The sequence below is a fragment of the Diorhabda carinulata genome, chromosome 6 (assembly GCF_026250575.1).
Source record: "Diorhabda carinulata isolate Delta chromosome 6, icDioCari1.1, whole genome shotgun sequence".
NCBI lineage: Eukaryota > Metazoa > Arthropoda > Insecta > Coleoptera > Chrysomelidae > Diorhabda > Diorhabda carinulata.
The window spans coordinates 8,928,725-8,951,820 of NC_079465.1; the positions used below are offsets into that span (position 1 = coordinate 8,928,725).

The 23,096-nt window shown below is 32.2% G+C and overlaps 1 protein-coding gene across 1 annotated transcript; it reads left to right on the top strand.

Moving 5' to 3' along the window:
* The first annotated feature begins 1,097 nt into the window (after positions 1 to 1,097).
* Positions 1,098 to 17,337, top strand: LOC130895379 (CDGSH iron-sulfur domain-containing protein 3, mitochondrial-like). The gene is made up of 5 exons (XM_057802623.1): positions 1,098 to 1,220; positions 1,441 to 1,489; positions 1,543 to 1,672; positions 6,789 to 6,882; positions 16,835 to 17,337. The coding sequence occupies exons 2-5, from the start codon at positions 1,442 to 1,444 to the stop codon at positions 16,974 to 16,976; spliced, it is 414 nt and encodes a 137-aa protein (XP_057658606.1). The 5' UTR covers positions 1,098 to 1,220; position 1,441; the 3' UTR covers positions 16,977 to 17,337.
* Positions 17,338 to 23,096: the final 5,759 nt, after the last annotated feature.

Below are 23,096 nucleotides of genomic sequence, written 5' to 3' on the forward strand. Positions count from 1 at the left end.
GATTTTATACCGAAAGTAGTTCTTATTCGAAGGTTTTGGGTCGGCGACGTAGCTCCTTTGTGTCGAGTACAAGAATATCCACTATCTGAAGATGCTGGTGAGCCAAATATAAAACCCTATGAAGTTTATAGGAATACCGTCATGTATAGCTTTTTAAAAAGGGGAGCAACGAACCTATCTTGGCTAGAATTCTTGAGGCTAAGTGGCTATTTATTTGACAAATATTAAATTAAGTTAAATTTCTAGACCTAATTTCAAGGACCTCACAATTTGGCTTATACATTAAAGTGTGAATCTGTGAGTTTGGTATAATTGTTTGAGGTGAGTTTTAAAGAACTACATGCCGATAATGGAAAATATTGAAGCTTCCTCTTTGATTTAGAAGAAAGTACAGGAGGCTACAATATTCTTACTAAAATGTAATTAGAAAGAATTCGCTTAAGATAAAGGAGGATATGAGTACATTACCACCATACATTTGGTAAGTCTAGACTGCTAAAAATATATAAATTCTATATTGAAAAGTGCCAATTGTAGAAAGAAACAGCCTTCCGTCTAAGGTATCTTTATTCCACTGTGCGGTAATTGGTGAAACGAGATAAGGGAATGGAGAAATCTATATATGTAATAATTGTATATAGACAGTTTTTATAAATGGAAGCTGTTCTGACTAAGGAAGAAAGAATGGTAACGATTACTCTATCCTTCGAGGTTCCAGCTCGGTTCTACGCATTCTCAAGAATGCGCAGTATAGATAAAATGACACGAACGAGAGAGAAAATGAATATTGTCGACACTGTAACGTAAGGACTGTTTTTCCCATACCAACTGTATTACATACATATATTGAAAAATATAACGGTAGAAAGAGTACAGAAATTAATAGGAGCACTTGACAGATTAGCTTTTCCGTAACTTTTTTTGTATCTCATTCTAATATTGGGACATGAATTTTATTGAAAGCGCAGTCTAGTATTACTTTGTCTATGTTTACGACAAACTATTTATATGATATGTTTTGCAGGCAAGTATTTAGTGTTGTCTATCTTTTTTTGAGGAAAATTATTTTGAAATGTGGCAACAGTGTAATAATTATTGGGTGGATTTGTTGGCCAGACATAGGAAACGGTTGATTAATGTAGCAGACTGAAATTTATATTAGTAGCAAAGTGTATGCTTTGTGTATTCTATTTACAGTTTTCAGATAAAATCTAGGCAAGGTACACAAAGCTTACTATAATTTAGTGAAATAATATTTAGCTTAGGATTTATTTTCATTACCTAAGAACTAAATCTTTTAAAAACGATAATTTTTCATATTATACCTATCATAAAATAAAGTTATGATATATAGAATGCAGCAGACAGTTAATTATACGCAGTGATTTGTACAAGCGATCCAGTTAGAATTTAAAAATAATAAAAGAAATTTTATTTTAGGATGATGCTTTCGAGGGTGGTTAGAAGTAGGTTAAGTCTAGTTCCAAAGGTAAGAGATACTATAGAATTCATTATAAATAAAATAACAATTGAATGTTATAGGCAATGTATTCTACTGAACCACCAGCACCGCCTAAGAACGTACTAGAGGAAGAGACTATTAAATCTCATGAAAAATATACTAATGGAGTTATTAATGATAAGAAACCAATAAAACTCGAATTACAAGCAGGTATTTATAATCTTTTTTGGTATTGTTTTTTAATATATACTAATTTGTATTAATTCATAAGTAATGTTAATTTTTTTTATTTGGTATGATGTTATAGATATACCTTCAATGCACTGATTGTTTTTATATAAATTAATTCATACCAAAATGGTGACTATGTAATAATTAGTTTATTTTATGTCTGGAGGTTATGCTATGGTAATCAGTTTTTTTGTCCCTTCAGTTAAGTTGCACTCTGCACTATACAATAGCAATACACCCAATGATGTCACTTCATAAATATGAAAATATTTAGATAGGAAAAAATATTTCAAATTCTTAGCCATTTCCCAAAATTGACCTAAGTATGGAGGAATTATTTATGAATTTTAAATTTAATCTGAGAAATATAATTAGTCATTATAATTTTATCCGCATATACTGGGAAATCCAACTTTCTGACCTTGGGTTGTAGTTTACTATTTAGGTTGCAACTTTAATCATTCATCATGAGATTAAATAGTATAATGGTTTTTATTGGTTTTATGAAAATTAACAGTGTTGAAATGTTTTTCCATTTATTGTTAGAATTTAATAATGCCATATTATAAAATAAATTTGACTTCAGTTATCATAGATTGATAAAAGAATTTTCTACCTACCTCTATTCAAAGTAAGTATACATTTCATTCTCAAGAGGAAGAGTCATTCCGAAATAATTTATTTATGAAACTTAGAAACAAAATTTATTTAAAAAAAAAATTAAAAAGTAGGTACTATATAACTTACGGCACATTATTTTCAGTCTTCCATCCCACAAATGTTTAATTTGTGGTAGAGTTATTATTTATACTAATTTAAATGCAGAATTTTGAGTTATTTGAAAACCACTGGAAGTTGGAGCCAACGCAGTTTTTGTGATATTTTCATTAAAAACATTATTCAGCAGATATCTCCCAGAAGTACTTGTACTTGGCTGATTACAATCATTTTCATCAACTTCAGTGACTCTCATAATTTAGTTCAAAACTTTTCGCTTTTTTGCAAGAAATTGTTTGGTTGATACATATTCCTACTCTACACCAGACTAATGAACGCATCTGATGTGTTTTAGGGCGTGACGATATATTTTTTCTATAAATGTCACTTTTCCTCTTTATGTTAGAAAAGTACTTTCCCTCTCTAGGGAGGAGCAATTAATTTGGCAAATACATTGACTAGCATTTTATAATATGTGCAGTATTAGTAGGCATCAAGCAAAATGCTCAATAAATTTAACTGATAGATTCTCTAGAAATACATTATCATAAAAGTTAGTTTTTGTTTATTTAAGCTTATCAAATATTCGAAATTGTTTTGTTTATATGTATTATTATTATTTTGAATATTTTTTTTTCTTAAAAGTGATGTCCCACAAAATTATTGACAGTTTTGTGTATACCATCTAGAATACAAGTCTAATTTTAGAATTATTTAAATAATGCTGAGTCAATTATTACCTCAACCCTCTACTGCATATAAAACCATATTTGGTCTACCAGGTTTAATATTTTTTTCATGTTATATTGCACAAGCAATAACTATACACATTGGAGCCACGCAGTAACCAGAGTTTATTTAAAAACATGAAACCCCGGCAAATTTTTTCTCATTTTTATTTCCTTAGGATCTGATACAAATTATAACAAATCTGTCTAATTTAAATTCTCTACAAGACAACATAAACAAACCCGCTAAAATAACCAAACAAGAAATGGAGAAATTTATTGGCATTGTAATATTCATGTCTATAGTGAAATTACCTGCTTCACGATATTACTGGAACAAGACTTTAGGACAGCCACAAATTTCCAAAACTATGACATGCAATAGATTTGAAATAATTAAAAGAAATATACACTTCAATGACAACAATAATTATATCCCCTTGTGCAGGCCAGATCATAATTCAAAGTGCACCCACTTTTAGATGGCATTAGGCAGCATTTGCTAGTGCCCAAAGAGGAATATATGTGGTTGATGAATAGATAATCCCTACAAAGGTTCGTCATAACCTGAAACAATACAACCCAGTGAAGCCTCTTAAATGGGGATATAAGAATCAATTTCTTAGTGGAGTTTTAGGATTTAGTTATGATTTTGATATTTTCGCTGGTGATCAATGTAATACTCGTTCTGAAGGTGCACCAGAGTTGAATGTTAGCGCCATAGTCGTGACTCGTCATATTGAAACAGTACCAAGATGTGTTAATCATAAGATCTTTTTTGATAATTGGTTAAATAGCCACAAGCTCTAGGTACATCTTACGAAGACTTTTGCCTCTAGGTACAGTGCTCAGTTCCTAATATAGATACGTCGCCACAAAAGGAGTTGAAAAAAGAATAACGTGGATTTTTCATTGAAAAGGTTGCTACATTTGACAAAGTTAGTGTTGTTGCCGTTACTTGGATTGATAATAAACGGGTTAATATGATTTTGACTTATGTAGGTAGTGAACCAACGACTACAAAATGAAGGTACTTCAGAAAAGAAAAACTATACAAAAACATTAATTGCCCTTATGCAGTTGAAGTATATAAGCGGCATATGACACTTAATTGTGGTGCCAAAGGGCAATTATTTGCTACTAAAAACAGTTTAAAAAATTTTGAAAAAATTAATTGAATTTCAAAATTTAAACAATTTTTACAAATTATTAAATATTCTAAAAAGTTGAAATTTTCTTGTTGTCTCTAATTGATAGAAAATAGAAAAAAATTAACGTTTTCAGCAATTTTTTGATAAAAAAAAGATATAAGATATAAAAACCCTTGTCGACAATTTGGTTTGACCTACCATGGGCGTAGATATCTCATTTTATAAATTTATTATTTTTATAAATACTTTTAAAAATATGTATATCTTATGCGAGAAAGTATTCATTGAATTATACCTCGCTAACTTGCTACAACTGAATATTAAATTTTAAAACGTAAATAGACGAGTAAAATATACCTGCCTGTAAGGTAGTTTAGTTTAAATAGGGCACCAGGCGTGAACTGAGCCCTTTTTGTACCCCATTCCTTTTTTTTCTGGAAAACTAAATTTCAAAGCAAAAACCATAAATGAAAATTAATTCTTTGCAAATAAAACAAAAGAAGAAAAAAAAAACATTTCAATTCCAAAGTATTTTTATAAAAAATAATGGTAGTCGGAATCGTCTGAGATAGAGTCATTTTTTGATTGAATTATGATGGGTTGTAAATAGGGTGATACCACATACTCATCTTCTTTTTTGTTCTACAAACTCTTTACTCAGTTTTGGAAAGTGATTATATTTTCATAATTCTGATTTTACGTATGCCCATATTAACTCATATCTTCATGATAATCAGCTGCAGAGTTTTTTTAACAGATACTAATAATTATAATGCGTTTCCCTTTAGAACATGGCCCATACAAACAGCAATTTTTACTATTGTCAACCCAACCAAAATTTACTACATCAAAACATGTTTCATCTGGATAAATTATATGTCTATTAGAACTTCGGTAGTCTTTTATCTGACGCAAATAATCTTTTCGCCGTCAAACGATCCACATGCTGACAAAATTTGACGCAATGTTTCTAAACTGGTATAATTTTATTTTGTTGTATTACTTCTAATGTCGCGACCCTGTTCTTGTAAATTATCCTACATATAAAATCTTGAGTAGCTTTGTCCACTGATTTCAGCTTTCTTTACATGTTTTTAAGTTCTGTGAATTATCCACAGTAACTCCTTTCGTGACTACTCGATAAATGGAAAATTTATTTACTCCAGTTAATTCAGCAATTCTTGTTATATCTGCGTTATCAGAATGCTGAATATTTTACTTTTTTAAACATTCGAATATATTTAAAATAACTTGCTGTGTTGGTATATCTAAATTTTTACTATGAAATTCATACCTGTCTTTATTCTCACTACACTGTGCAATTTAACTGTCTTTATTCGCCCATGGTCTGAAGAACGCCATATTTCTATTTATTTAAAGAAATTTATGAATTAAATGAATCTCACCAAGCAACGCCACTACTTATCGCAGACTGTCTGGCATGAATGTTTCGAAGAAATTATGTACATACGACTTCTGACAGCTTCGACCAATAGAAATGCATTTATGTTTACGATTCGCTGTTTTCATTGGTAAACAGTGGAGATGATGAGTCCACGTGGACTGACGGTTTGTTAAATATTTTCCGAATTTTATACAAGGAGTAAACAGTATTTTTCATTTCTAAATTTGCTATGAGTGCCGTGCGTATTTATGAAATATTTGTTGTTTCTCTAATAACTGTCTTCTGCAGTTGATATTGGAAGAGTTATACTTTCATTAACAAGAAACAAATAAAGTAATTAAATAATTGTTAAATTCACAGAACATTACAAAGGAAAAAGAAATAAAGGAAATCCTTTTTGTATGTTGTTCCCAATAAAAATACGTACATTTTAGGTCTAATATTTATCTAAATGTACTGAAAAAACATTGACAATATTAATTTCCCCATTTTTAATGACCATATTGATATGACATATTTATGAAAATAGGGTGGACTCTACTTCCCGGTATAAACTAAAACTTAAAGGTTTGTTCCAACCTGCTAGTCGGGACCGTTCTTGGAACGGTTATTGGAAGCGTTTATAGATATTTTCTGCGCAATCTCCGACTATGTACGGTTCTTGTAATAGTACTTGCTATCAACAAAGTATCGAAAAGACCGTACCAAGGACGGTTTTTTGATGGGTTGGAACGAACCTATTATGGTACGCAGCGACATCACGTTTATATCCTAGATTGTTTTCAACATTGATTTAATACTCCTGGGTTAGTTGATTGGTCGCAATTCACTTGTTTCAATATTGTTAAACAGGTTTTTTCTTAAATTATTCTATTTTTTTCATTTTTTGTCCTTATTACTATATATCTATTGAACCCTCGGATTTCTTCTGACTGTTTTGAAGAAAATAGGATCGGATGTAAAAGAAGGATGGAAGATGGAATGTCAAAACTTTAAGTAGAAAGTTATAAACGTTAGTTTTCGTTAATAATTAACTTGATATCACTTAGGGTGTGTGACATTATAGTGGGTATTAACTTCGATTTGTTTTTCAGAGAAAGTATATTGGTGGTGTCTTTGCGGACAAAGTAAAAACCAACCTTTCTGTGATGGAACTCACTTGAATATCTTCAAATGGATCTGGCAAAGGTGAGTGTTTTAATGAATAAAAAATATTTATAATAAGTTATTAATTTTTTTTTCTCTTAAAATACATCATACATACAATATAACATTTTCTTTCTTTTCTTTCTCTCTTAATATATTTAAACCAATACATTCAAAGTACAACTATAAGGTTGACAACTAACTAAGTACTTTCGCTTTTTACTGATGGAGAGCCTCGCTTCATTTTTAAATAACTTATGTTAGTGCTATACTTTGCTGTTTATCCTGTGATACTGGTCACCTGGTCACATTGACGTAACTTTAGAAGCAACTAGTGCGTGATTTTTATTAAAGCTATTAGTTGTGGGTTTATTTTAAATGAAGTGCAGAAACGAACTTTTTTATTTCTGTAAAGAAAAGGAAACTGCTGTGACTCACAAAAAAATATGAGAAGTTTATGGTGCTGACTGCTTAACAAAACGCACGTGTCAGAATTGGTATAAAAAATTCAAAGATTGACAACGTTCTGGTTGGCCTACTAAAAGTGATTGTGACCAAATCAAAGTCATAATTGAAGAGAATCGTCATATAACTGTTCGAGAGGTTGCGAAGAGGCTATGTTAAGAAGCTTAATATTTGGGTAGCTCACGAATTGATTTAACGCAAAGAATCAACATTTGCGATATGCAGTTTAAACGAAAAGGAACCGATCCTTTCTTGAAAAGAATTATAACTGGTGATGAAAAATGGGCCCTGTACATTGATATAGTTCGAAAACGATCATGAAGCAAACACTATAAACCAGCACAAACCACATCAAAAGCTGAAAAACAACAAAAAACCTCTTGCTGTCAGTTTGGTGGGATTACCAGAACCAAACGATTAATTCTAATGTTTACTATCAACAATTAATGAAATTGGATGAAACAATCAAAGAAATATTATATTGAACCCCGAGATTAGCCATTATCTTTTTTGATCTTATTATGTTCTCGACAATCATATTCTTGCTGGTATATTCTGGATTTCAATTACTGCTTAGTCATACCGATGTAACTCTTATTGCAGTCTAAACAATTTATTTTCTGATTCACATTGGAATGCTGGAGCTTAGGTAATTTGCCTTTGATATGTGTGAATAAGTTGCCCACTTTGTTTATTGGATAGAATCACTATTATTTGAAGAGTTCGTTTTGAAACAGTTTCAAAGTTTTCCCGACAATCCTCTAATGTAAGAAAATTTATAATACATCTACCTACCAGCTCTCTTGGGTAACCATTAACTACTTAGACGTTGAACTCTGTGTATAAGCCCTTTTAATGTCCCTAATTTATATCTCCAAGGATGGTTCTAATGAAAGTAGAGTAGTCAGTGTGGTGCTGAAGGTTTGGAAAACCAATTTGTTAATAATTTACTCGGTACAATATAAGCAAAAACTATTTCTAATGGAAATAACAATGTCTGGTGATAACAAAATTTAATGATTCAGCAATTTATTCTATGTGTGTTAAGGAATTTAAACTATATTATACTTGCCCCCTATGAGCTGAATTCTATTTTCTTGTAGAGTTTCTCTGTATTTTCTTCCGAATTAACAAATAAAAATTAATACTGTGAAGAAATACAGAAAAACAGTCCAAATGCTGGGGATATGGAAATTAAATTTTTCTCCAACTATTGGTATAAATATATTTCAGTTCAATTTTTTTAAATTGAATTCCAAAGGCTGGATATTAATTTTGTTAAAATGTGTTTGGAGTTTATTAAGTTGACCAAAATTTCCTCGAAATATTTTTGATTTTTTAAAATTTTTCTACAGGACGAGCTCTTGATTAGAAAACTCCTACTCAGCATTTTGGTTTATATGTCTTCAGAACATTTTATTGTCAGCTTTTCTTCAGGAAATATTGGTTTTTTTCTGGTATGATTTCTGGATGATTTTCAAACATTTTGTTTCTAGTGTATTTTCCATTGAAAGTGTTGAAAATTAAAATCACATTGAAAAGTCTCACTTCTAGTACAAATGTCGTTTAGAAGTTTCATCTGTGTATCAGATATCAGTCAATACTTTGAATATGGTATTATGATTACGAATTCTAACTTAGTGGATATTAGCAGTAAATAAAATAATTCATCTCAATATTAAAGTAGGAATTGATAAAAATATTATATTCTATTGTTTCTTACTCTACAAGTTATATTCAAATTTGATTTTATTAAATTCTTACGATGATGCAAAGATGTGTAAATACGATAGTGGATTGTTGCCTGGTATGGAATCAACAAGGGCTTCACAGGGCTTCTGGAAGGTATCACAAAATTAATGAATTTTTCTCACTTGAGAAACATAATTATATTCCAATCCAAAGTATCCAATGTGAAAGAATGTCGACTTCTAATATTCAATCAACGCCATAGAAACACAATCTGCTCAGAAAGCAGAGGCCATAATGGCTGAAACTGTCTCGCTCATTTGGCAACAAGAACAACAATGATGCAGATTCGCTCACCAAATTGAAATCAGGAAATCTACCAATCAGAATCCATTTTTGGTATAGCTAAAAGTGTTCCCATCACATACCTCAGTAGCTTGCTTTGTGTCTATAACTTTCCAAAAGACATCGACCTTTGGTAGTTTCAAATGAAGCACGACGAGCGTATCAGAAGGTGTATGTACGCAACGATGATTGACCGCCCACAATCCAACTAGGATCGATTTGAAATTATATAAAAGCTATAGTTCTTCCAATATCAATTGCAGACGACAGTATTTCATAAATACGGGCGACACTCATAATCTCCGCATAAAATTCGGTAAACATCTAAAAAACCGTCAGTCCACGTGGACTCAATATCTCCATGGTTTACCAATGAAAACATCGAATCGTTAACATAAATGCATTTCTATTCAGTAATCGTTATGGACAACGCATTCCACCACTCGCTACAACTACTTAAGATACTAAATAGTACTAGTAACAAAGCTCACATTTTAGCATTTGTTTGAAAAAAATATTCCTATTCCTGTCCACGATCGTAAAAAAAGGCGCAACAAACAAATAATTGCTTACTGTTATTTAATCCTATATGGGTAAAAGTAAAATCAGAATTACGAAAATGTAATCAGTCTCCAAAAGAAGAAGATGCGTATGTGGTATCAACCTCTTTACAACTCTTCATAATTCAATCAAATCAATTCAATAAAAAAATGAATGGGGTACAAAAAAGGGCTCCGTTCATGTCTGATGCCCTGTTTAATCCAAACTCCCTTAAAGGCAGATAGATTTTACTCGTCTATTCACGTTTTATAATTTAATATTCAGTTGTAGCAAGTTAACGAGGTATAATGATATTTTTTTTCCAAGTTCCAAGTAGGACTACAATTAAGTTGATCTCTCTAATTTATTATGATTCGATTGCCTTTTAACGAATACTTTCTCGCATACACCTTTTCAAAAGTATTTATAAAAATAATAAATTTACAAAATGAGGTATCTACGCCTATGGTAGAATAAACAAAATTGTCGGCAAGGGTTTTTATAATCTTTAATTGATATTGGAAGAATTATAATAAAAAATTATCCAAAACAAGGTGAAGCAAATATTTTGAATTAGTGTGTATTATATCAATATTTTTCTTGCTTTTCTAATATGGATAATAAGAAAATATTGTACGAATTTTATCGAACACCCTGTTTATTTAATTATATCAGTTGCTTGTGCATTATTTATGTAATGAAGGTTATTTGAACTGAAAGTGAAACTAGTTGTAAAATACATATAATTTCGTTCTGTATTGCGAAAAAGATACATTTCAACAAAATACATTGTGTAAAATATTTGAAAACAATTAAATGTGTTACTATATATTATGTAAGATACAATAAGTTTAAGTAGTACTTGAATTTTCTTTCCAAACTATTCTTTTATCAAGTTAATTTCGTTATCAACATAATTAGAATTGAAGGTGATAAGCTTGTAAATTTATCAGCATCAAAAACGAGGAAAAACACAACAGCAAGCATATAGCATTTATAATACAATTTTTTTAAATAATCCAACGCCTATATGCATAAGCACACAAAAGTCAATTAAGTATTTGTTGATTGTATGGATCCTCAAAATAACATTTCATTATCTGTATATTCTTGTTTGTATATATTTCTTAAAATGGTATATTATGGCGTAAATACAAATGAACCAATAAAAGAAGCGAACCACCTCACAGATTCTCAATACAATCTGCGTTAATGTACTCGTGAAATTATTTTCTTTTCGAAGGACTCTTAACAAAATTGAGGGCATGGGTTTTCGAAACGTTTGAACTTATCAACTCAAAAAAATTTTAAACGTAAATAACTCGAAAACGAAGGGGAATTCGAAAGAACTACCACAACAAAAAATGTGGAGCAAAAAAAGTTCTTCTGTCATTTTTTCGTTGGAGGCACTATTTCTGAGTAAATCTCCATCAAAGCCGAAAGCCCCACCATCTGCTCGCGAATTCCCGCCAGTGCGGATTCAGGCCAATTTACGTTCCAGGTGCACAAGGAAACTGCTCTCTGGAAACTCTTGGAAAACTACTTCGTTTTCAAAACAAAATGCATCATGATGGTTAAGATCTCTATTTTCTAATCAGGGTAAGCTAGTATAATTTTCGATTTAAGAAATTTTCGAAAATTTTGCGAGATGAAGAGGTATACTGGCCACAGAACCGGCCACAGTCTTTCAATGACTAGTTGGTCGCACTATCAAAGTGGCTTTGTAGTGTTGTACATTCCATTGTTAGTGAATCACTTGAATACTTATTAACCAGCTCAAATTAAGTTGATACCTAACTATTGTTCATTTTGAGCTGAAAAAGATTTTGAAAGTGAAGATGAATTATTATGCACACCTCCAGAAGTAAGACTAGGAGCTCATATATGTTATAATATACAATTCATATTCTGATAAATAGAAAAATTATGACGCCCTTCCTTCACAACATCCCGAAACCATCACCAAGCCTCCGCCGTATTTTACATTCGAGATTACACGTAGATCTAACATCCGCTCTTCCTTTGACCTGCGCAGCCAACACTCTTCCCTTAGACCCAAAAAATTCATACTCTGACTCATCACTCCATAAAACTCTCTCCCATTCTTCATGCGTATAATTTTTATGTTCTTCAGCCCCTGCAACCCCTTAATTTTATTTTCACTTCTTTCACAAGGCTTCCAACAAGGTCAGCTCATCTCAATCTACTTTTAACTCTAGAAGTACTCAAAGGCAGATCCCTAGATTAATTTATCTAAGCTGTTATCTTTGGACTCGTTAGTCTTCGATCACGTTCACTGATCAACAATCCGTTTATCTTCAGCAGTTGTGGCCTTTCGAGACCGCCCTGAACGTTTTCTATCGGCAAAGCTCCTAGTGGATGAATATTTTATAACTTCGTATCTCACGGTAAGTCGAGGTATTCTTAATTTGGCGGCAATGGTACGGTTAGTTTTACCTAGACTATGAAGATTTAATGCTCCTTGGTTTTACCCTTCACAAAAAAGTGCCTTGGTCTAGAAAGTATAAATCACGGCACACTCTTGCGTCTCACAGAGCTAACTGGGACTAATCTACAATAATAAACACCGAAGAAATGAGTCACAGTGGAAGGATAATTAGTAAGTCAGCCAGTGCTTGCAAGTTTTAGATTGCATTCCCAGACAAAATATAAACATGCGCTCGTGTAAAGTAAACAAGTAACGAACACTATTATTTTTGGTTTGTCAGAAACCATTTCGACCACGAGAAATTTGTTAAAGTGTATTATTTTGAAATTAAAGGAATGGATTTTGAGGTGGAACAAACTTTTGACCGGTAGTGTGGAAAAAAAAAGAGGTTTACTATCTTCTTTCAGACATTCTTAGGAAATGAAAATTACATAGAGATATGTCTGATTATTATTAATAGATTATTAAATTAGATAAAGTACCTTTCTCTACTAGTATAAATAAAATTAATTAACATAAAATTATTTTTTACAATAATATAGGTAAAAACCAAGTGTTTGTCTTAGATAAAATGGAGATAACCTTTATTTTTCTAGCAGTTTGTTTGCTTTGATTCAATTATGTATTTAATTTTCCATTGTCACAAAAATAAACGACTAATTATATAAGAAGCCCAACTTTTTAACTTATCAATCTGATAACTTATAATGCATTACTTTAATGGTGTGTCTGTATATGTTTTTGGCGTTCATACAAAAATTATTATTTTTGCCCTTTTACACCGTGGCAACACTATGCGGCATGCCACACGGCCGCTTGCTACAATGATTAAAAATGTCGCACATTGGTGCAAGAATCGTGCGATATGGAATTACCAAGCGTCAATGTGGTAGACTGTTGTAGCTTATATTCGAACACGATGATTTCCATACAAGATTTTTGGTGCCTCAAAACAGTTTCTAAGTTATGTTTTGTCTATATATGTTTTGAAAAGTGAAGATTTTGGCGAAATAGTACCAACAAACTGAATTGATAAAAATAATCGGTTATGGAATGAAACGTGATGTTTCACGATTTAAATGAAGAGAGTATAATCGTCTCACCAATAGAAAACCGTTCTGGATCTACCAAAAAATAGTTCGCCTGTGAATCGTTGCAGTTTATACTCGATTGGACTGAACCTATCTTGGTAGTTGTGAATATATGTTGTAATTAATTGTTTCAAAGTCCTCATTTGATATTCTGGTAATCATTGAATAAAGCACTGCATCTGCTCTTAAATTTGTGAGCCAACTATTCCCTAGACCATTCTAAAATAATATTCTTTTCCAACAACGTTTCTTCTTCCGTTGTCTACGTGCATGGCTTAGTACTAAATAATCTGCTGCTAAAAATCCCTAATTAGCCATACTCTATGTGTCTATCCCTCGATCAACCAAGTAAGTAAACCAAAAACATGCCAAAGGTAGCACGATGCTTCGAAAATTATCTGAGCGTGATGTAGCTTCGGTGTTAAAATAGAATGCTGCATGCTACATCGGCCACATGATGTTGACTTCTTAGCATAGTATTGCCCATGAGTAAAAGGGACCTAACAGCCAGACAGATTTTATTTTGGTCAAAAGGTTTCCGTATTTCAATGAGTCTTAGAGATACTACATCCCTCAATAAGTCGTGTGACTAACTAAGAAAAACTAATTTTTTGCCAAAAATCGATTCTATTTATCAATATAATCTCCTTCAAGAGCAATATAATAATTCTAACTTATCGATGCCGTGCTTGTAGAAGGATTTGTCTTTTGCTTCGAAATAGGCTACAGTTTCAGCAATTGCTTCTTCATTTGAGCTGAATTTCTTACCAGCAAGTATTTTTTGATATCAGAGAATAGCCACTAGTCACTGGGAGCCAGATCTGGATTATGCGGTGGATGAGGAAGCTATTCAAAGTGTAATTCGTTAAATTTAACCATCGTTGCCATCGACTTGTGAATCGGTGCACTGTCTGGGTGAAACAGTGGTTTTTTCTTCGACATATGGGGCCGTTTTTTCTTGATGTTTGCATTCAAACGATCCAACAACTCTATGTAGTATTCGCTATTGATTGTCTCTCCCTTTTGACGATAACCAATGAACAATAGTCCATGCGTATCCCAAAATACTGAAGCCATAACCTTCTCAGCTGACTGTTGTGCCTTTGAATGCTTCGGACGTAGTTCACCTGCTGCAGTCCACTCAGATGATGATTGTTTTGAATCCGGAGTGAAGTGATGGATCCGTTTCATCTATTGTCACATATCAAAGCAAAAAATCTGATTTTTTATCTGTAAAAATGGCTAAACACTGCTTTGAATCCTCAACATATTGATGTTTTTGATCGACTGTGAATAAACACGGCATCCACCCTCAGTTATCTCATGCAATAAATATTTACGATTAGATATAACCCATTTGTGGACTTTTTTATGTTTTCTGGAGTAACCACCTCAATTGGACAACCAGAACGTTTATCATCATCGGTGTCTGTACGACAACGTTTAAATTCGGGAAACTAATAACAAATAATTTTTTGCGATGGAGCAGAGTCCGGATAACACTTTTGAAAATATTGATGAGCTTTTACAGTATTTTTTTCATCATCAAGAAACAATTATAAATTAACACACGAAATTGTTTTGAAAATAACAAAAGTAGCTTCACTTAAATAGCAGTCACTTTTTTGTGACCACTCGAAATGTCATGAAATTTCACACATAGTCGTTTGAAAGGTGGTACTTCGTAAATGTCACTTCAATTTGACAATTGCAGCGCCATCTGTGTGTCAGTAACACGACTTATTGAGTGACGTTGTATCTTATGTATATGGTTAGGTTAATTGATGAAGCTGTTAATTACACCCCAAAGAGGTTTTATTAGATTAAGATTAAGGCTATTAGCTGACTTAACTATTTTTATAATTTTGTATAACATTTTCCCCTCCTCCTAAAGATATGGGTATAAATTGTGGTTGGTGGGCATTAAGATAACTTTTCTCAATGATCATATCTGTGTGGTCTTTCATATTAATATCAACAGATACCTCTACTGAGATGCCACCATACGCATGCTTCGAGTCATTTGCAAATTGGCAAAATTTGATTTCACCTAATATTACATTCGACTACTAGTTGTCTTCATCTCCCAAATTATTTCTAACAAACAAATAGTTGTGTTGAGGTTAACAGGGGTGGAGTTGCATGCACTCATCGCCTTAAATTGAACTTTCAGAGTTGGCTACTCATTGTAGTTTTATTTGTATCTTGTTGACATAATGACACGAATAATCTTGGCGAAGTTAAAGTAACAAATCTTTTTCTTGGCGTTTAGGTAACTAAAATCGTTTATTAGTTAACACTTCCATAGTCTTGACTTTATTTGATTTCTTCTTGGAATTTCAATGCTTTAGAAATCTTACCATATGAAATCGTTTTTTCAGTTATAAGAAACCTTTTCCAAGCCACACTAATGCAGTACTCTGAATGGACGCGAATATAACGAGCTGTAGACGTTCATGAATTTCAAATTTAGTTGAACTTGTTGAGAAACTGTAATAATGCACACAATAACCGCGCTCCTGACATTGAAGTTAACCAACTCTTTTTTTAACGCGTTGAACGTCGCAGTATGTCAAAAACATAACATTACTTTTTTATGTAGTTTGAAGTTATAAGTGGTAATTAAAGCGGCAGATAAAATTATAAATTAAATAAGTGTTTATATAACAAACAGTCAACTGGATACAAGAATGTTATAAAAAAATAACCCATTTGAAAACTCCATAACAAAAACTGATGACTAACTCCTTGAGAAAAATATCTGAAATCACTTCCTAGAACCAACGGTAATTTTGCTTGGAAGACAAAAGGGTGCTTACAACAGAGTTAAATTTAATCGACTCTCAAAATGTACATGCATTCTTATTGAATGTTTTGTTAAGTCTCTCTTTAAAGATATGTTTTAGTAAAGTAACTGCAGATATTTCTATTCAAACTTCGCTTTGTATATATTTCTCTACACATTTCGTACAGTAGAGTAAGTATATAATGAATTAGAAATGATTCAAAATCGTCCATGACCGCTTAAAAATCTTTGTCACCTTTACATACAAGCAGGTTATGTTTACTCGCGGACCAGCGTCATGTTCTCGCTCATTCTCTGCAGCATTAAATTCGGCTACAGCGCGTCATGTTCACGTTCATTCTGTGTACCGCTTAAAACTGTTGCATACTCTTCAAGGTTTAAATTATAATTTGGTTCATACTTAGACTAAAATTAACCATTTTAATAAATGTACATGTACAACAGCAAAAATTATTGATAAATTGCGATCAACCATAAAATTACTTTATTTCAAGTAAAAATATTGTCACCGTAAGTCAATAAAAACACCTAAAGTACAAATTCTAGCCTAATCAATCATGATTTTACTATGGAATGTATTTTGATAATAATAAATAATTATTGTTCCAGACCTGTCAAATTCATGGTACCTGAAACTAAAGAATATTCACTTTGTGTTTGCAAGCAAACCAAGAACCGTCCATTCTGTGATGGAACCCATAGGAAACCAGAGGTGCAAGAAGCTAAGTCTCTAGTTGAGTTAAGAGCTTAGATGATAGTATCGTTATAATTGTACTTAGTATGTCCCTTTTTATATTTAAAAAATAATATTGATTATTTCGGAAAAAAATTACTATACACAATATACAAGTTGTTTTGATATTTTTAATATATACATTAAGTGCCTAATATAAGATTCTCTACCAAGTCGTTACAATATTTTAATTTTAGGAATATTTTAAAGTGCTACTTTTTCGGAATAATCAATTATATTAATTCGCTAAAACGGGTAATAAATTGTCTAATTACTTGAGCAAATTTTTGTCATTTTGCAGCCTTTCGCCTATCAGGAATTTTTATATATTCTGAGCTTGTTAAACTTTCAGCAGATCAATAAAAATATTTTAAACACACTGTTTTTATTAATTTAACCTTTTCGAGACTCCTGGTCCATAGCCACGCAGCCATTAGAGCTCTAAGCTCCAATGTCATAAAATCCAAACTCGTTTGAGATTGACTAGAAAAATTAAATGTTACCCTACAATGGATTCCGGGACACACACAGACAAACCCCTAAAAATAGAGAAAGCATAGGAAAATAAGGTAGATATGAGTAAAACCAGTTACTGGGACAATCTAAAGGGGCTTAGACAGGCAAAGATGCTCCTTGGAAGTTATAACCAGAGAATGCTGCTGAATGTTTCAACCTAAGCAAGAGAAACGTACAAAGACTAACAGGAGTCCTGTCAGGGCACTGTTACCTCAATGGACACCTGAAGATGCTACACCTGCAGACGATCTTCAGTGTCACTGCAAGAAAGGGGGACATAATCCTTTGGATCGTGGTGTTGTTGTCGTTGTAATCATTTTCAATTGTGGAAAGCGCGGTGAGGGTCAGTGACGGAGCGATGTGCTCGCATCCTTCCGCTCGGTGCTGGCAGAGAGAGAAGAATACTAATCAGTTTTGCCAATGTAGTTGGCAATTTTAGACACTTATCAAGAAAAAATTATCCACCATTGGCAAACATTACTTTATGTCCGCCAATGAGAGCTAGTATTGAAAATTGCGAGTGGCGAAATGTGACTAAAGCAATCTATTTTCAAATTTATATTTACAATATGTTTTTTAATAATTTCTATGTACGAATTTAACACTATTCTAATAACAGTTAATATTTCAATAGATTTACAAAGAGATTGGTTTTTACTCAAAACTAAATATTTTGGTTGGGAAAAGAAGAGTTTTTTCAAAGAAATCAAACGGAGGCAGTAAAACAAAAGGCTTCTTTGTCTAAACATTCCAAAACTAACAGTAATGCTATTGAGCTTCATACAAACTTGCATATGACATTGCAAAAAATGCAAAAAAACATACAATTGCGGAAGAACTGATTTTACCTGCTACTATTGACATTGCAAAGATAATGGTCGTTGAGGAAGCAGAGAAACAGCTTCTTAAAATTCCTCTCTCAAAAAATACTATATGCAGAAGGATTGATGAAATATCTGAGGTTATAAGAAACCAACTTATAAAGAGTTTGAGAGGTAAAGAATTCTTAATTCTATTAGACGAGACTACTGACAATCAAAAAGACGCTCATTTGATTAGCTACGTTAGTTATGTGAATGAAAAACAATTGATAGAAGACTTGTTGTTTTGTACAGAACGCACCACTGGTAAAGAATTGTTTGATATTGTTGACGGTTCTATGACAAAGAAAGATATTAACTGGGAAAACTGTGTTGGGGTGTGTACTGATGGAGGCCGGTCAATGTCAGGCCACTATCAAGGCAAAAGCACCAAATGCTGTTTGGACACACTGTGTTATACACCGAGAAGCACTATAAGCAGGACAGTTCAACCCAGAGTTAAGTTCAGCTTTAAAAATCATAATACAAGTTATAAACTTCATCAAAACCAGACCAATGAAAGTTCGGTTTTTTTCTAAACTAAATGACATAGGCGCTCAACACTCATCGCTTTTCTACTATAGCAGTGCACGAGGTCTATCTGTCAGCAATTCTCTGCTAAGAGTGTTTGAACTGAGACACGAAATCCACATGTTTCTGAGTGAAGAAAATTCTTGCTGATAAGTTTTTTGATGAAAGTTTTCTCATTAAACTGGCGTTCCTGACAGACATTTTTGAACGTTTGAACATTCTTAACAAATCTTTGCAGTGGAACAATACAGATATTTTACAAAAGTTGAAGCATTCAAGAAGAAACTCATGCTTTGGGAAAAAAGTTTGAAGAATGGAAATTGTTTGATGTTTTCATTGTTGAACAAGAAAACAATTAAACTCTGAAAGAAGAAATGAAAAAAATATTGACTGAGCACTTATCTAAATGACAGGGTTGTTTTGAAGACGACCTGCCAAAAGATGAAATCAAAGATCAGCAGTGGGTAAATGACCCTTTTCAAACTAAAATGCCTGAACACTTCAGTAATAAAGAAGCAGAATAGCTGATTGAGTTTTCAAGGAATTTATCACTGAAATCAAAATTTCACTCCCAATCCCAAACGAATTTCCAGTGTTAACTGTTAAGATAGAAGGCTTTGCGTGCTGTTATTCCGTTTGCCAGCTCTTACCTTTGCGAGTGTGGTTTTTCTGCTGTTGTAGTGATCAAATCCAAGTATAGAGCAAAGCTTAACATTAAAAAAGTGATTCGAGTGGCTATATCAAAATTTACTTCCAGATACAATGAACTTATAAAAGACAAACAACCGCATCCCTCCCATTGAAACAAAAACATATAGACTTAATATCTGTATAATTTTTTGCAAGTTGGCACTCCATTTATGTTCAGTAATTTTTTAGAATTATTTAAAAAAATGGAGTTGTGTTTTCCTAATGTTTATTTCAAATAGATTTTTGGAAGTAAATCATGTATTATTACAACTCTTGTATGTTGTTAAATGTTATTTCTTGACCTCTGTAAGAGCTGACCTGGTAAACTTTGTCAGCAACTCAACAATCTGTGAGAAAAGTTTAAAATCCAGAATTGTGTATTTTTATAACAGTAGTAACAATCTTATTTAATATGTTATATTATGTAAAAATATGTTGACAATCAACTATGAGAAAAATTCAAAATATAATGTAATGCAAAGCAAAATAGGTAAATTATTCTAGGTGCGCCGCCAAGCCATGTTTGTAATGGAACGGAGCCGAGGGTTAAAAAAGTTTGGGAATCTCTGGACTAACCAATGATGGTTTACAAGTATTAAAACTACTTTGTTACTTGATAACCAAATCTAACCTAACCAACAATCGTCTCGTCGTGATGGTGCTTAACATACACAAGTTTAACAACACAATTCACTACTTTGGAAAAAACTATTCAATAAGCAAGAAAATAATTAATCAAACTTGGTTTCAATGATCTGACTACCGTACTAGAAGAATGTCAAACTATTAAGAACCCTCTATACCTGTACAAGCCGCCTTAAAAACTAAATCCTAACATATACAAAAACTATAATTAATTATAAAATTGACATTTAAGATAACATCAATATAAGACAAAAATCAGGTAATAAGAGACGATACGTTAATAGTTGGTAAATAAGGGACACTTTGTATCTATACGATTAATAGATCCTAATGGTTCCCATCAGGAGTGGTGAGATAATTTACACACAAGAGGTTATATCTCTGTCTGGTTTACATTTGTACAATTTGCCTAATTTTAAATAGGAAATTATTATGTAAGAACGTATGGTACCCTAACAGACACATACAATTTTTATTATTTCAAATTTGGAGAGGCCCAGTATATTTGATGAATGTTTTTATTGAAATTAATCCAAGAATATAATTCGAAAATTGATCATCAGTTAACAATTATTCGTTTGTTTAGTAAAAAGTACTATTTAATTCTATAATTTTTTACAGTTTGATAAACATTCTTGCATTCGGCTATCTCGTACGCCACGAATACCATTATTCTATGGAATGGACCTTATATTTACCATTAATATTTTACAGATATGGATGAGAAAAAATCGCTAACAGAATAAGTGGTAGCAGAAATTATGATCTTTGACTCTGATTGGAAACACTAATTATTGTGAAACAAGTGATCAATATGATATTGACTATAGAAGAAAATGGAAGTCCATAAAGTATTGAAACTTTGGTGGAAAATACTAGTTGCTTTAATTCTTTTATTTTCTAGTGAAAACAAGAGAAAAATTTTGTTACAAAAAGAAAAATTTTTAGTGAATACACTTACGAAATAATCTACTATATACTTCCTTCAAGGTACATGAATAAATTTTTACAATTAAAAAAATTTCCAAATATATCTTTCAAATAACAATTTCCTTGCCGGGCATTCTCAACCTCCGTCACCTATGCTACTCCTGACAGCTTGTCGTTGTTTTGCGTCTGTCCACCCTCGACTTTGTTGTCGACTCTTCACATTAAAGGTCTAATCACACTACACATCCCTTTTTTCATTAAAAGGCAATTTTTACAAGTTTCACTTAACAAAAATACTAAAAATAATTAATTTCTTAATTGGCATAATTATAAAAATGCTTAGGTGGATGTGTGTTACGCATAGGTCTATTATTAGTTTTATTTACAAAAGTCATATCTGGAAGAGGCTTAACCATATTAAAGTCTTCAATGAAAAACAATGAGATTGTATTCTATGACGCTACCATTATCTAATTTTACATTATAAGGTCTAGGTTTATTAAACTTTTGAATGACGTTACCAAATTGCCAAGCTGTCTTGTCTTGATTCTGAATTCTTACTTTTTCACCTAATTTAAAGTCTTTAAGAACTTTTGAACCTTTATCAAAGAAAATTTTCTGTTTTCCCCACTTTGCCTAAGACAACCTTTCCCTTTAATCCCTCCTTTATAAAACAAATTGAATTTAGGAATCAAGCCGTTAATTTCCATATTGAAAAGTAAAAATGTTAGAGATGGAATATTGTTATCTATTGGAGTTGAACGATATTCTAACCTACAATGATACAGACCTTCACTATCATAGTCACATTTTTTCATGAGATTGTTAAAAGATTGAATAGCACGCTGTACCAAGCCATTACATTGAGCTTACGTTGGACTTGAAGTTATGTGTTTAATATCCCCAATCCTTGACAAATTTTTAAAAAGTTTCCGAGCTAAAATTAGTACCATTATCTGATCTTAAGAGAGGTGGTTTCCCATGAGTAGCAAATATTGATTTTAGAGCATTGATTGCATGAGTACTATCTAATTAATTTAGGGGTTTAGTTTCGACGAATTTTGAATAATAATCAATCACCTTGAGATAGACATCTGTTCATAGAGAGTCCCAGACCTTATTCGGCACCTCAGAAGGAATAAGTGGTTCCTTAGAGTTTGAGTTTCTAAAATTTAAACATGTATGGCAGTTATTCACAAATTCTTCTATCTCAGAATTAATTTTTGGCCAAAACAAAGCCCGCCTTGCCCTAAATTGATACTTTGCGATACCAAAGTGTAATGGTTAAGTCAACTATCTCTTGCCTCAAAGAAGTTGGTACGACAACTTTGTAGCCTTTAAACAGCACATCATTTACACTAATAATTTATTCCCCGTGAACCCAGTACTTTTCTAATTCCTCATTTAATTTATCTTTATTTTCCGGCCAACCCTAATTTTAAGAGATCGACTAAAATTTTATCTTTTAACGTCTCGACTTGAAAAACTTTAAATTTTTCATTGGGCATCAGAAAAATTTTTTCAATTAAGTCAACATGTGTCTCAATTTCAATTACTTTCAACTTGTCAACCTGAGTTAAATTGTCATTCAAAAAATTACGCAACAAATAATCTGCAATTACCAAATCAGCAAACTTTTTGTAAACAATTTCAGTATCGTACAACTTAAGTAACATTCTTTGGAGAGGGAGTTTTACAAATAAATGCTATTGGTTTGTGGTCACTCTACACTACAACTCTTTTACCCATAAATGTATTGATCTAATCACACTACACACCTGTATCTGTCTCCTGTCCTATCCATTTCTTCTGATTCCCACTCCCCCCATGTCTACTCTCTTGGTTAGTTAGTTTGTATTTGTATCTTTGCTGCTCTGAATGTATCTAGTAATCTCAGAATATTATTCAGAGACCTCACTGCTCTACAACCCTTTGCTATCCAAAATTAAAAAGAAAAGTAGATGAA

Coding starts and splice junctions, on each gene's coding strand:
- LOC130895379 (XM_057802623.1), top strand. CDS start 1,442: ATGATGCTTTCGAGGGTGGTTAGAAGTAGGTTAAGTCTAGTTCCAAAG. Junction 1,490..1,542: donor GGTTAAGTCTAGTTCCAAAG/GTAAGAGATACT, acceptor TGAATGTTATAG/GCAATGTATTCTACTGAACC. Junction 1,673..6,788: donor AAAACTCGAATTACAAGCAG/GTATTTATAATC, acceptor TTTGTTTTTCAG/AGAAAGTATATTGGTGGTGT.